The sequence below is a fragment of the Physcomitrium patens genome, chromosome 9 (genome assembly GCF_059467195.1).
Source record: "Physcomitrium patens ecotype Gransden chromosome 9, ASM5946719v1, whole genome shotgun sequence".
Lineage (NCBI taxonomy): Eukaryota > Viridiplantae > Streptophyta > Bryopsida > Funariales > Funariaceae > Physcomitrium > Physcomitrium patens.
Genome location: NC_143418.1, coordinates 1,142,638 through 1,157,640, shown reverse-complemented (window position 1 = coordinate 1,157,640; position 15,003 = coordinate 1,142,638). Strand labels below are relative to the sequence as shown.

The 15,003-nt window shown below is 26.8% G+C and overlaps 1 protein-coding gene across 1 annotated transcript; it reads left to right on the top strand.

The window, feature by feature from the left end:
• Nucleotides 1–6,274: 6,274 nt before the first annotated feature.
• LOC112287095 (uncharacterized) lies at nucleotides 6,275–8,492 on the top strand. The gene is made up of 2 exons (XM_024529752.3): nucleotides 6,275–7,210; nucleotides 7,618–8,492. The coding sequence occupies exons 1-2, from the start codon at nucleotides 6,799–6,801 to the stop codon at nucleotides 8,298–8,300; spliced, it is 1,095 nt and encodes a 364-aa protein (XP_024385520.1). The 5' UTR covers nucleotides 6,275–6,798; the 3' UTR covers nucleotides 8,301–8,492.
• The last annotated feature ends 6,511 nt before the right edge of the window (nucleotides 8,493–15,003 follow it).

The window sequence follows — 15,003 nt, the reverse complement described above, 5'->3', positions numbered from 1 at the left end:
TAATATCTTTTTAGAGGCAATGTGTTGTAAAATAGCTTTATGATGAATAACATACCATGTTTCTGGTTAATTTTGAGGGCTTAATGATAAATTGTGTATCACTACTATAGGATACGTTATTTGCAATACTAAAATTTTGATGCTTTTAAAACGGATTACTCTTCAGAGAGAAAAAAGAAGAAGAAAAGAAAAAGCCATAAAACTACAGTAAGCACCAGGTTAAACACAAAATAAAATAACACAAAGAAATGATTTCATGTAATTTAAAATTATAAAATACAGTATAATTATAATGAAATATATATTGACAAGCTTAGAAATATAAATATGCATACTTTTTAAGGATTAAAACAATGACTGCATTATGACTGAAATACGCATCAAGTCTGGAAGGGTTTAGTTTATGGAGCATATTAACTTTTCAACATTTAAATGGTGTATGTATACACATAAGCATTTTTTAAAATTATGATTATTATTTTTATTGTTGGCTAATTTAACACTAATTAATGTTGGCTAATTTAATGAGAGTAAATTTAACACTAATATGTGTAATATAACGCAGAATAAATGCAAGTTAGAATGCAAGTAGTTTTGTATTTTATGGGAATATTTTTGTTCGTTTGGTTGTATATTCAATGTTCTTGAAATATTTATTTGTACCTGAAAGAAAAATTAGTATATTGGAACAACTACTTTATGTCTGTTGGTAAATGCTGATGGCGTCAAGATGTGTTTTTACATTTAATGATAATTTATCATAATTTTTGCTACCATACATTCAAAAGTCAGTTTTTATTAGAATTGATAATGTTAGAATTTCAAAAGAGCCTCTTTTGACAATAGAATCAGATATAATACGAAATTATTTTTTTCATTGTGGTGTCTTGTTGGAAGTATTAAACATATAAGATTTAAATTTAAAATTGAAATGAACTAAAATTGAAGTTTATGAACTATTAAATAAAGTTATGAAACAAGATACAAGTATTCATACTATCGGTAAAGAACAGATTTATAAAAAATACACACGTGAATAAATCCTTTGAACTCTAGGAATATATATATATATATATATATATATTCAATTATTCAGAGACCCACTTGTTCATACAAAACAGTAACCCATTTAAAATAAATTTTAGCTGATTGCATACTACAATTGATACAAAATAATGATATACATATTTTAGATGCAAATTATGCAACAAATTTTACAATCTAAAACCACAATTGTATAATTTTTAAAAAGAAACTTTATTCCTTGTTTTAAAATTTGAAATTATAAAAAGAATTTATGATCAATTTCTTACACATTTTATGAACCTTCGTCGAGATGAAAATTATATCTGTGTAATGGTATAGATTAAAATGGAAATATTTTATTTTATTTTATTTTACGTTTGTATACATTTGTAGTTAAATTTAGGCAAATAGCCAGCTCCTGTGAGTGTATGAAATTTTGTTCTTGGTTTCTAATTTCAGATCAATGACTCACTTCAGATTTTTATAAATTTATGGGAAATACCAAATTTATGGGAAATACCAAATAACTTTCAATTGCAATATAGTATCATATTTCTATATTTTCTTTCAATTGACTTGGAAGAGGTTTAATTTGTATTTTGATAATATGACAAAAGTTCAACAATTAAGATGGCTTCAATTCATAGATTTTAAAACTTTAAAATGAATTGATTAGTTGTACTTATCTTTACAGTTCTCATGTCTCATGAAAAAAAAAGTTTTTTTTTTTTTTTTTTTTTTTTAATTTTTTTTTTATAAAATAATTTATGATTTTTTCAATGAAATGATTAATGAACTTCACATTTAAATATTATAGGTATTATTATATTAATTAATGGATTTTAAAGAACATATTATGTAATATTTTTGTATTTGTTATAACTTTTAATTAAAATTTAAAAAATAAAATAAATGTATATTTTGTGTATAAGTAAACATCAATTATTATGTTTATTATGTTTATTATGTTTATTTCTTTTTACTTTTTAATGAATAATGGTATGAGGATTCTATGCTTTGTTTTAGGATTGACAAATAAAACTAGGTCATTTAGGTGTAATAAAAGTATCAAATATAATTTTAGCATATAAATATTTTATAATAAAACTTTAATTTTTTGAATATCTATTATTAAACTAAAAAATAAATTTATATTTATAGTATACTTTTAAAATAAAATAATTGATAATAAAAACTATAAGTTTCAACAAAAAGAATCTTAAAAAAAAATATATGGTTTGTTTTTTTAGATTTTTTGATTATCATAAAAAAATTCAGTTTTGTGAAAAATTGTCTTTGAAAGTGATTGTATGCAACTTAAAAGCTTTTTATAACGAGGCACATTCCATTGCATAAATACTATGCCATATTTTGTAACATTTTATTTTTTCAAAGTTTTGATATTTATTTTTAAAAAAAATAGGTAGAAATCCTCCAACAATTTTTTTATTAAAAAAACATTTGAATAGATAGAGTAATTGTATCTATCACTAATAGAAATCAAGTCTAAAGAAAGAAATTTTACTTTGTGTATCAATTTGTTTTTGTATGAATTAAAGGATTAATTCATTGACAACCTTAAAATGTATTGTTGATAGTTTGCATATTCAGCAATATTGCTATAGAACCTTTCAGCTAATTGATATATTGATCCATACACAAAAAAATTATTTAGAATATAAATTTTACTTTTACCTTTATTAATACAAATCTATCTATCTATATATATATATATATATATATCTATATTTATATTGTTATTGTAGATCAAATATTGTGTAGAGTTTCTATTACCATCTTTTCAATATTACTACCTTAACATAATCTTGCATTCATTCCAAAGTATATTTTATATATAGATAGGCAATAGTAAGAAAACTCCAAGTTTACAATGAAAATCCGATTTCATATTTTATTATAAAAAATTGATAATATTTAGAAGAATGACCAATCTCACACAAACAACTTTCTACCAAATGACTTTTCAATGTAGGTGGTATCATATAATAACCTAACTAATGATTTGTGGAATATTTCATTTGTTATAGGTGTGTCATTCTAAATGAATATCTTAATAGTATAAAGTAGTCTTTCTAATGCCGATGCTTTTATTATTATTTTTATTATTAATTTTATTGTTAAAATTTTAAAAATTCTTTAAAACAAGATTAGTATTTTTTTTGTTTTTTTTTGTTTTTTGTTTTTTTGTTTTTTTTTTGTTTGTTTTTTTTGTTTTTTGTTTTTTGTTTTTTTTATTTTATTTTATTTGTATTTTTAACCTAAAAGTTATAAATCTTCAATGCCAAAAGGAGCAATTGATATAGCAACTTGTCTCAAGGACATGAACTAGAAGAAGATGCATTAACTTGAAAAATCTGTATAAAATAAAAAGTGAAAAAATAAAAATAAAATAGTACGTATATTAAAAAAAACTGGAATGGCTATTGCCAAATGACAAGAAAACTAAAGACTCTTAAATTTAGACTAAAAACAAGAAAAGAGTTGATAAGAGTGAAGAGAGCTTTACTCTTGCCTTTATATATATTATCTAAATAGGAGCTACATGGCGATGTTCTATAGGACCTCTAATATATGTTGACTTTCCAAGACACATGCCTTAGCTTACAAGACAATTTTTCTACGTGTGGGCCATATAATTATCTTGTTCTTTAAGCTACCAACATGAAGGCATATGGCCAACTTGTTAACCATGTTTATAACCTAAAAAATCAATTAAAGATACCTACAAAGTCAAAGCAATGTCTATGATACTTTTAGAAAGTTTTTATATAAGATATTATGGAATCAACCTACTTTTACCTAATATTATCTAAATCATATAAATAATTATTGGTTTACATGTGCATGTCGATGATATTACCTCTCCTTCTAGAAACAAGTTCCATGAGGAGCACTCTTTATATATTGAGGAAATTCAAGATGCGGCAAATTGTATTTGCTACATACTCCGATCTTTGTTTTCTTTGAAGATAGTTGATAGGCCCTTTGAGCCATTGATAATGTTCTATAGCAAGATGAGAAGACCTTGTTATTTGGTTGTTGTTGAGGCCTTTGTAACTTCTTTCAAATAAAAAATTTGGAGCACCGTCAGGTGTCGTTCCTACCTCTAATAAAATTACTAAATAATGAGTAGTCTTGATATTATGATGAAGCAACCATACCTTGTCACCTACATTGAATTGTGATTGTTCCTATTGATAGGCATTTACGTTGTCTTTTTTTCATTCTTGAGCTTCCTTTAATTGCACCTTTATTGTTGCATGTAGCTCTGACAAACAATTTGTGAAACCTTCTCCGAGAAGATTATCAACTTTTAAAAAGTCAAAAATATAAAGTCAAAGATGGTAACCATAATTGGCAAAGAAAGATGTTTGTTGCATACAAGAATGCACCGTATTATTATAAGCAAACTCTGCTAATGGCAAGACGATTCTTCAATCTTCTTGTTGATAATTGATGATACACCTTAAGTATTGCTCCAAAACTTGGTGTACGTGCTCTATTTGTCTATCAATTTGAGGATGAAAGGTCAAAGAAAGCTTTATGTCCACCCTTAAAATCTTAAAGAATTCTCCAAAATCTTAATACAAATTGAGTCTTCTTATCGGATATAATAACTTTTGGCAATCCATAATATTGATAGATAATGTTAAGAAAAAGCTTGGCAGTTTTTTTACTTGTGATAGATTTTATGCATAGTACAAAATGTGCCATTTTGGTAAAATAAACTACTATCACAAATATAGAATCACACAATGCTAAGACTCGAAGATTGGTAATAAAATCCATAGAAATAGAAGACTATGGTTGTTTTGGAATAGGTAATGGTTGAAGAAGTCCATAAGATCAATGCCAAAGAGTTTTTGACCTTGAACAAATGTTACATGATTGAACAAAGTCTTTTATAGCCTTCTACATTTGTGGCCACCAAAAATCTCTAGATATTATCTTGAGAGTCTTATTGTATCTAAAATGTCATGCTGTTGGAAAGTCATGACATGCTGGAAGAACATGTAAACATGCTTCTCTTCTTGGTACAAATAGACATCCTTCAAAATAAAGTAGGTTGTTCTTGAACTCAAACTTAGAAGTATTCTTGATATCATGAACAAGAGGATTAGAAGACATACTTGATTAAATTTGTTTGAAAAAAGTTGAATCAACAATCAATGTTGATTTCACTACTCAAAGATGAAATTATTGTGGCTTCAATAAAATTATCTTTTGTTGATCAAAAGCTGCATCTCCTTCTTTAGGTACAAGATAAGAATGTCTAGAAAGGGCATTGGACAAATCTTTTTGTTATTCTGGCCAATAAGACATATTGAAGTCAAATCTTGATAAAGACATGCTCCAACAAGCTTGGCGACAATTCAAAACACAAATTGATATAAAATACTCGAGGTCTTTATGATCCGTATTCACGGTGACTGGACTAGAAGCGCCTTCTAGATAATGACGCCATTCTTAGAAGCTTCTATAGAAGATATTATGGAATCAACCTACTTTTTCTTACTATTATCTAAATCATATAGGTAATTATTGGTTTACATGTGTGTCCATGACAACTTGTACCATTTTCTCAAATTAAAATAATAAAAAGTTGTTGAATAATGTTTCTTGTTTATCTTTGAGTTTATTTATAGTATCAATAATTATATTATTGTAGTATATTATTTTTTATTAAATAAATAATTTTTTTAATGAACTTTTTTGTGAAATTATTCAAACTTTTTTATTATATAAAAGATAGGATTGAATATCTCAGAAGACTTTGATAATCACAAACCTTAATTGAATGCAACAACATGTTCATGTAGTTGTAAGATTTCAAACAAAATATTTATTCCGAAAAATTTTAACATATAGAAAAATTCCAAGAAAAAAATAAAAAAATAAAAATACTCATATTACAATTATCCATTTTATTATAAATAAATAAAAAAATCCCTCATTCAATTTCTGAAAAGTTGGTGAAGTAGTCAAATTTTTGAGATGCAGCAAAGTATATATGTATATATATAAATAAATAAATAAATAAATAAATGATTAAAAACATTTAAGAACTAGTTTAGATTTCCACTCACGGAGTTGGGTCACCGTGAGATTGAGAAGAGAGCCAATAACTGCCGCACGCTGCCGCGAACTGCCGCATAGTGACGTGGCCCTAAAACGCCAGTTCACCAGTTGAAAGGAGCTGAAGCCAAATGACGACGCAGACTCCCCCCCCAGGCAAACTGCCGCACATATTTACAATCGTCCTCTTTTCTACACCATAAGATTTGTGTCTGTATTAGAGCGGAAGCATTGAATGCTGCAGCATCGAGGGATTGCCATTATCCCCCAAACAAACCCAGATTTCTGATTCTGGAGTGGAGATGTGATCCGTGCGGTTTCTGGCCATCGGCCGATGCCATTTCTGATGTCAGATGTTCACCTGACAGTGATTGCAATACTTCGGTAGAAACTGGGCACTCGCCTGCAAAACTTTGTTTACAAGTAGTGGCTGTGAAGTCGTATTCTTGTTCATTTTCTCAATTTATGACGAGCTTCCAACTTTAGAAGTCTAGGTTTTACATGAACATGTGACCGGAAAGTGACGAAGGAACGAAGTGGAAGGGTTGTGTGTGTGTGTTTGTCCATGAGCTCGTCACTGTTGGTTTCATACCCCACATATGAATGGTTTGGTAATGTAATTCGGTTTCTCGAGGTTGTTGAGGAGGATCAAACCTTTGTGCGGCGGTGTTTGAGATGAAGATACTTGGGTTTTCATTGACATGTGTCCTGCTGGTGTCCTTGGAGTGGTTTGCACATGGGGTGGTGGGGGAAAGATCACTCCGAAGTCTGAAGTTCCAAGCGTCGAATCTCTTTCCGGAGAGTTTTGATTGGGACCGAGTTCGCGACCGGTTTCTGATTGGGTCGGCTGCGAAGGGCACGATTTCGGAGCTCGCCAGCGATGGCTCCTTCAAGGAGTTTGTGCGGGACGAGGAGTTTGCTGGGAAGGTAGCCTTTGGAGGATTGATAGTGGATAGTAGACGCAATCGAGTTATCGTCACTGTGCAAGATATTGTCGATTGGAATTTTAGTGGGGTTGCAGCCTACGATTTGGACTCCGGGAAGAGGCTGTACTTCGCCCGCTTGGGCGGCCTCGGTGTGGCCGAAGGTTCCAATTCCCTCCATCTCTTCTTTACCTTTTTTCTCCTTAATTAGAGAAATGCACGCGTCAGTGACTACGTCTGAATTGCCTCCATTCTCGATCGTTTAGAGGATGGAATCCTGACATGGAATTTGCTCGAATTATATCACGACCTAATTAATTCATCACATTCGTATTCTTCACGGGATTCCCTGAGGAACTTTCAACAAGCTTCTGAGAGCGAGGAAGTTTGAGAACGGTAATGGATATTTTGTATGTTGTAAGGATGTCAAAAACTATCACTCCCCTTCCTGTTTTCCCTTAAACCCTCCACCCATAAAACTCTAGAGCGATGTTTGCTGTACGCTGGATGATGTTGTTATAAGAATTATTTATAATTTGAGCTCCAATGTGGTCACGGACGTGAAATGTAGGGGAGAAAGCATGTGCCAACGACGTTGCAGTCGACTTCAAGCCCGGGAATGTCTACGTAACCAACTGCCGGCAGAATTTTATCTGGAAAGTGACGAAGGAAGGAACGCCATCCGTGTTCGTAAAGCACGAAACTTTTACCTCTCAACCGTCTATCTCATCGGATGTGACTTGGTGTGGATTCAATGGCATAGTTTACGAGCCGGGCAAACACCTCCTTGCCGTGCAAACGAACTCTGGGGCATTGTTCCGAATAGGTGTAGAGGATCAGAGTGTTCACTTGGTAAGCATGAAAGACAAGCTACCGGGGGCTGACGGTATGGTGCTTCGAGAAGACGGCACTCTTGTTGTAGTCTCTAGGGAGAAAGTCTGGCTTGTGGGCAGCGCCAGCAACTGGATGGCGGCGAATGTAGTTGATGTTGTGCCACTCAATGCCACGGATTTCGCCACAGCTGCCGCCATCAAAAAGGGTGCAACATTCGTGTTGCATGCCCATCTCGGGGACTTGTATGCAAAGCAAACGCGAGACGAATTCGAGGTGCAGGAGATTGAGTTCCCAGCTGAGATTGGCGACAATGACCCCGTGTGGTTGATTCTTCTCATTCTGGCCTTTGTTGTGGTCGTGTCGCTATGGAGATTTCAGGTTTCCTACTTCTACGACAATTACCGGCGCAAGAGAGCGTGATCGACCTGCTTCCGATTGTGTCCGACACTCATCTCGTTCGACTGAAACTGAATTGTGTGTCTTTTTTCTTTTCCTCTGGTCAGTTTGCTTGCAACTGTTGTATAGTAGTTTAATAGTGCAAGTTTGTCAGATTAGTGTTTTTTTTGTAGACACACATATTTATAAATAAATATTTGCGATTTACAATTTAAATCTTACAACCATGAAGTCATCTTTGAATGAAATGCTGCAAATTTAGAGTAAAGAAAGGGTTCAGAATCCAGAGGAAGATTAGATATACTCCTTGCCAGCTTTAAATGCATCAACTACTTCTGTTGTTTGTTTCAAGTGAAATGTTCTAAATTTTTTTGTCTTTAATGGATTTTTGGTTGCATCATTCTTTGCACACACATGTTACAAAGAATTAACTGAGAGTTGTTTGGTTTTGTTTTTTTCTTACTTATTTTAGATTCTCATTAGTAATATAATATATTGTGTTGATTTGGGATGTTAATTTGTAATTATTGAAGTTTGTGATTTCTATTTTGTAACTTTAAATTAAACTTTTTTTTAACATGTTTCTTGTAATGAAACATAGCAAGTATCCAAATATTGCTTAATTTTATTAGGAGGTTTTACATTATTTTATTGTGCATGATTTGACAAAAAAATATTGCATGATTATGTTTTTTGTAGGCACATTTGTAAAGGTGTTATATAATACTGTAGAACACGTCTCAACATTCATGTGGTAGTCAAATACTCAACAAAGAATACAATTATAAAATCCATTTGTTGGATGTTTAGAATTTTTCTTTTCACTTCTATATTTCTATCACTCATCCTCCTACAATAACATAGATAATACTTATTCTTTTAATAACTCCTCTAGTTTTTCAGCAATAATAAGTGACATGTAAATGCAACAAGAAGATCAAACTTGCCATATTTATTTTGGAAGTACTTAATCAATCTTAAGTAAAAATTAGCACAAATAGTATGTTGGTTTTTTTAGAGTCAACACATGCATAGTTTATAAACTTTTGCATATTAATTAAAACTATTTTGTTAGAATTCTCTACTACAATGGTAAATATAGCCATGTTTATATTCATAGAAATACAAGTAATATAATATATAATTTGTGCATTCACTCACTTTTTTAAATTTTTTTATTGGAGCTCTCTATCTTATTCTTGCTCTTTCTAATTGTTTTTGTCATTGGCTTCTATGATTCTAAGTGCTTTATAAAATACAATTAGTTTCAAATTATATCTTTTTTGATGTAGAAATATTATAGAATACATTAGAAGATCATATATACCATGTGTTTTGGTGATTCTAATAAAAAATTCATCAATTGCATAGAAAATAATATTTTTTTTCCTCATTTGTAATTTTCTTATGAATAATAATTGTAGCAACTTTATATCTAGTTAGGAGCATGTTTCCTTTCAAGGTCTTTTGTGTGATTTTTCTTAAGATGGATTGTAAAAGAATTGTTCTTGCAACCTTATGAATTTATAGAGTATTATACAAAGAAATTTATACAATAATTTTTTCATAGATATTAAATTTATACAAAAATAAATAAATAAAAAATTAAAGGTGGTGTTATAAAAATAAAATTAAAGGTGGTGTTATAAAAATTTATATATTTAAATTTTATTTTTAATTAATAATATATTTTCTATATAATAGTTATTAATTTTTTATATATAGAAAATATAAACATCTTCATTCATATTTGTTAGAACTTTGTCTTTCTAAGACACAACAACAAAAGAATAAATTGTACAAATAGATACAATTGAGATGAAATATATCATTACCAAAATCATTATTGAGTATTTTCTAAATGCATAATTATGGTGGTACAAGGAAAAATTATACTTTGTTTATGACAAAACCAATTTAACTTCGAATAAAAATTTCTTGAAATTTTATTCATTGAAATTACTGATTACTTTTGGAAAATTATATATATGTAAATATATGTTTTTAGTTTAATTGTTTTTAGATTAAAATAATAATAAAGTTTTAGTATTGAATATATATATATATATATATATATATATATATATATATATATATATATATATATATTACATTTAGCAATAAATTAAGATTACAATTTATTTTTTTTACAATTAATATATATATATATATATATATATATATATTTCTCTTGCTATTTTTGTATAATAAAAAATGCCATTCTATTTTTGCAGTAGAAAAGAAACCATGAGAAAGTGATTATAATAAATAGTATATTTTTATAATTATAAAAATAAAATATATTATTATAATTATATGTATATATGCATATATTTATCTTTTTCTCAATAAACGATTTTTAAATTTATTAATTTCTTTCAATTCAAAGTATTAAACAATACAACAAATATATGATTGTTTTTCTTATATTTTAATATGCTATGCTGACTACAACAAAATTGGCTTAGAAAAAGGATTAAAATTTTACAAAAAAAAATATTTTAACAAAAAAAATATCTAACATATCTTTAGAAAAATACTAGAGATTTTTACTAATTATACAAGAATAAAATTGAAGCAATACTTTTTAAAAATATATACATAAACTTGTTATGCTAAAGAAAAAAAGAAAAAGAAAACATTAGTGCAACTTATTAGAACACAAATTTAAAAATCAATAACAAAACAATTGTAACGCCTTCCTTCTATTTATAATAAACTCACGTAACTTTATATACATTTGTACTTTAATATCTTCATGCATCCACTATTGGTGGTTGTAGCAAATCAATAGAAGGATTATATTTTAAAATGTTACAAAGATTGATAATATTTTTTATAAGATTTTTTTTTGATTTCAAATTCTAATAGTCTCCATCTCATTTTTATTTTTTTTAAAATATGGGACAATCTTTGTTTTTAGATTTATAGCATGTATTTTATAATGTTGTCAATTTTACCCTCATTTGCATTTTGTTGCCTTTACAACCACTATTGGTGCTTGCAACAAATCAATGCCATGAGTGGATATAAATATGTCTTTTATGATTATTTTAGTAAATTTTCTTTTTCATTTTTGTTCATAATTAATATCATTATTTAATCCTTTATTCAAATCTAAACATTGTCTTCTTTTGTCTTCTATTATTCTAATAAATCATTTTACTTTCTTCTTATTTTTTTAATCTGTGGTACATCAATGTTATATTGCTATGCATTATTAATATACGTTGAATTGTCTATTTTTAGAAAAAATAAAGATGTAAAGATTTGATTTTGTAAAAAGATCATCTCATGTTTTTTTTAAGATCCTACTAAAAACTCTTAAAAGCTTGGTAAAAAGTTACAACGGTTGTTTGAAATTAAGCTAGAAGAATTTTTAAGTTTTAACCTCAGCAACATATATATATATATATATATATATATATATTATTTGACTAAAACCATTAATTAAGTTAAAAGATGTGCAGCTGATATGGACTACAAATATTGAGACAAAGAGCTTGCTTTGATAAACACATGATATTATAATATAATTAAATTGAATTATCCCTTATATCAAATTTTCAACACAAAATATTTTCTAAAATAAACTTAATATAAGTTATTTTTAGTAAAAAACATAACTTAATGTTTATTTTCTATTTTGGGAATTGCTTTAAATGTAACTGTACTAAAAAATCTTGATTAAATGGTTCAAAAAGTTGCTTAAGATAAAAGCTACCAAAAATAAAATATAAACAATAAATTTTTTTTTGTTATTGAAATAAATAAAATTCATCTTGATTATATTTAATTAAAACTAGTATATACATATATATATATATATATATATAATCTTCTTAACAAGAATATATCAATAGAATTGTTAATAACAATAATAATAAAAGAAAAAAACAAAATAGAAGACGATGGTGGAGTTGATGTACCTTGACAATGAATGTGTTCAGCATGTTTTTTTGGAATGCAGTGTAGTGGGCAATCAAGATGTCCATGTCCAACAACAATTCTAAATAAGTTTTGATTATTGAAAATTAAAATTTGCATATAAATATATATATATATATATATATATATATACATATGTGTGTGTGTGTGTGTATTTATATATTTTAAAAAATTAATATAATTTAATAAAACTTTCAAACAACTCTAAAATTTTAGAATATTTCATAAAGATTTGTTTTAACTAATTGTTATTTTATTGATAATCATTTATAATTTTATCATAAAAAATAATCTATTCTATAGACAATGATTTTTTAATAATATTTAAGAAAAATACAAATAGTCTCTATAATTCTACTAATAGGTAGTGATTTTAATAAGGATAGATATAATATATCTATAACATATAAAAAATATAAAGAATATCTAATTTAAAGATCACTTTAAGTTTTATAAGTAATGATAAAACAATATTTTATATTATCATTCAATAATTCAAGAACGTATTTTTAATATGTTTTAGTTTGTAATTTTTTACAATAATGTATTTGAAACAATAATATTGGAAAATTACAACAAAATAACATGTAACATGACATTATTAAAGTTTTAGAAATTTTGTTAGATAAATATATTTTTAACGTGTATTAATGTATTTTTTTAAAACAACAAGTAGACCATCAATGTTTTGGCTAAGAAATATAATAATGAAATTTAGTTCTCTTTTATTGTAATTGTAATACATCATTTCTAAGATGGATATCATTTTGTGAAAAAGAAACGAAAATAAAAGAAAGAAATTAACATCCAAAATTTAATCAAATTTATATGATCATTACAGCTAAAATATTAAGTTATATTACAGACTTTTGAAAGCAATCAGTATTTTAAATTTTAAGTTTTTAAAATAATTATAATTCAATTAAAAATAGTTTTGAATCTTAAAATGTATATAAAAACATTAAAATTCATACTCGAAATTGTTAAGTTTTAAGATGACTTATAATTTGATTATGAGTACTATAAGAGAAAAAGAAAAGATTAACATCAAGATATCATTAACCTAAAAGTCCTATGTAATAGCTTTCAAAATATGGTCTAATTGATTTATGTAGTAAATGTAGTTTAAAAATATTAATTGTAGATAGAGCATTATATATATATTTTTATTATTAATATAATTAGAAATAAAATTAAATTTATATTAAAAAGATAATATCAATATTTTTTAATAATATATATATATATATATATATATGTATATATATTTATTTAGTCACTCTTTAGGTATCCATATATTATCTATTTAATATCAATAGTTAAAGTAAAAAAGATACCTATATTTATTTTAGTTATCAAAATATTAAAAGAATATTTCATAAATTATTAAATATGGATTAATTATTAAATGAATCTATTTCTTCTAATTATCATTGTAATTAAACATCTTCTAACTAGTACAATCAAACCTAAAATCTTTATAATAAAATATCCAATCAAGTTAAGTTAAAAACATGTTGAAATGTAACATTAGAGGCACCAATGTTGAGATAAAAGATAATACAATATAATGTTTTTAGAACTTGGTTATTATAAGATACTTTTATAATATTATTTCTAAAAATTGAAAAATATATATATTCATTATTTTAAAATATTTTTTAGTATCTTTATTTAAAAGTATTGATGTTTAAATAAAGACACTTTAAGATTTATAGGAAAGTTTGGTATTTAATTGTGGTTTAATAGTAATAAATAATATATAAAATATAATTTGTTAAAACTACTTTTGATCAATTTTATTTTTAGTTTTTAATTTTTAGATAATACAAATTTGATTATTCATGGCCAAGTGCCACATTTTACTTGTAACTACATTAAAAAATATTATAATTATTTTTGATGACCCTATCGTATTTTTTTTATTTTACTAAAATTTAGTGAATTATAAATTCATAAATCTTGCATTTTAGAAATAATCTTAAGAAATCATAAACATTATTTTGGCAACATAAACTTTTAAAAAACATAGTTTGTATTATTGTCTTTTGTCTCTAAAATATTATAAGCTCCTATCATCACTATAAATATTTTTAATGTTACAACTACTCTTTTGAAAAAATAATTACTATTCTAATTAAACAAAATAGATAAGTTTCAAACCACAATCACTAAAAGTAATAATAAAAATTTATTTTAACTGTTATTGAAGTAAAAAATTAAGAGTAATAAAATTACTTATTACAACTATCAATAAGCCTAAATAATAAATTAATTTTTTTTTAATGCCACATCACCAATTGCTATTGCTACACTCCACATGACCTCCACACAACTGAAATTAACTAAAAAGTTTGCTTCTATATTTAGATCACATTCATCAACCCAACATTTAATCCCAACACTGACCCAAAAAGAAAAGTAAAAATAAAAAAAAAATTGGCAACCAAATTAAAAATAAATTATATAAAATAATTGAATTAAACAAATTTTGAGGTCAAGTTTACTTACATCCACCAAATACCTCCCAGACATCACCAAAATCCTTGGCACTTTGTACTACACAACAAACATTCCAAATGTTTTCAGATCAAGCTGTGAACACATTTTGGGCACACGAAAAGAAGCAATCACAGTTGGAAGCAATTCGTTCATTATTCAATCAATCAAATCAAATCAAAAACAGCATTTCCCATGGACAAGCTCTCAGACCCACTTCAGATAACACGCCCAGACGAAGTCCACATACAAACATGAAGCTCTACCAAGACAAGAGGGC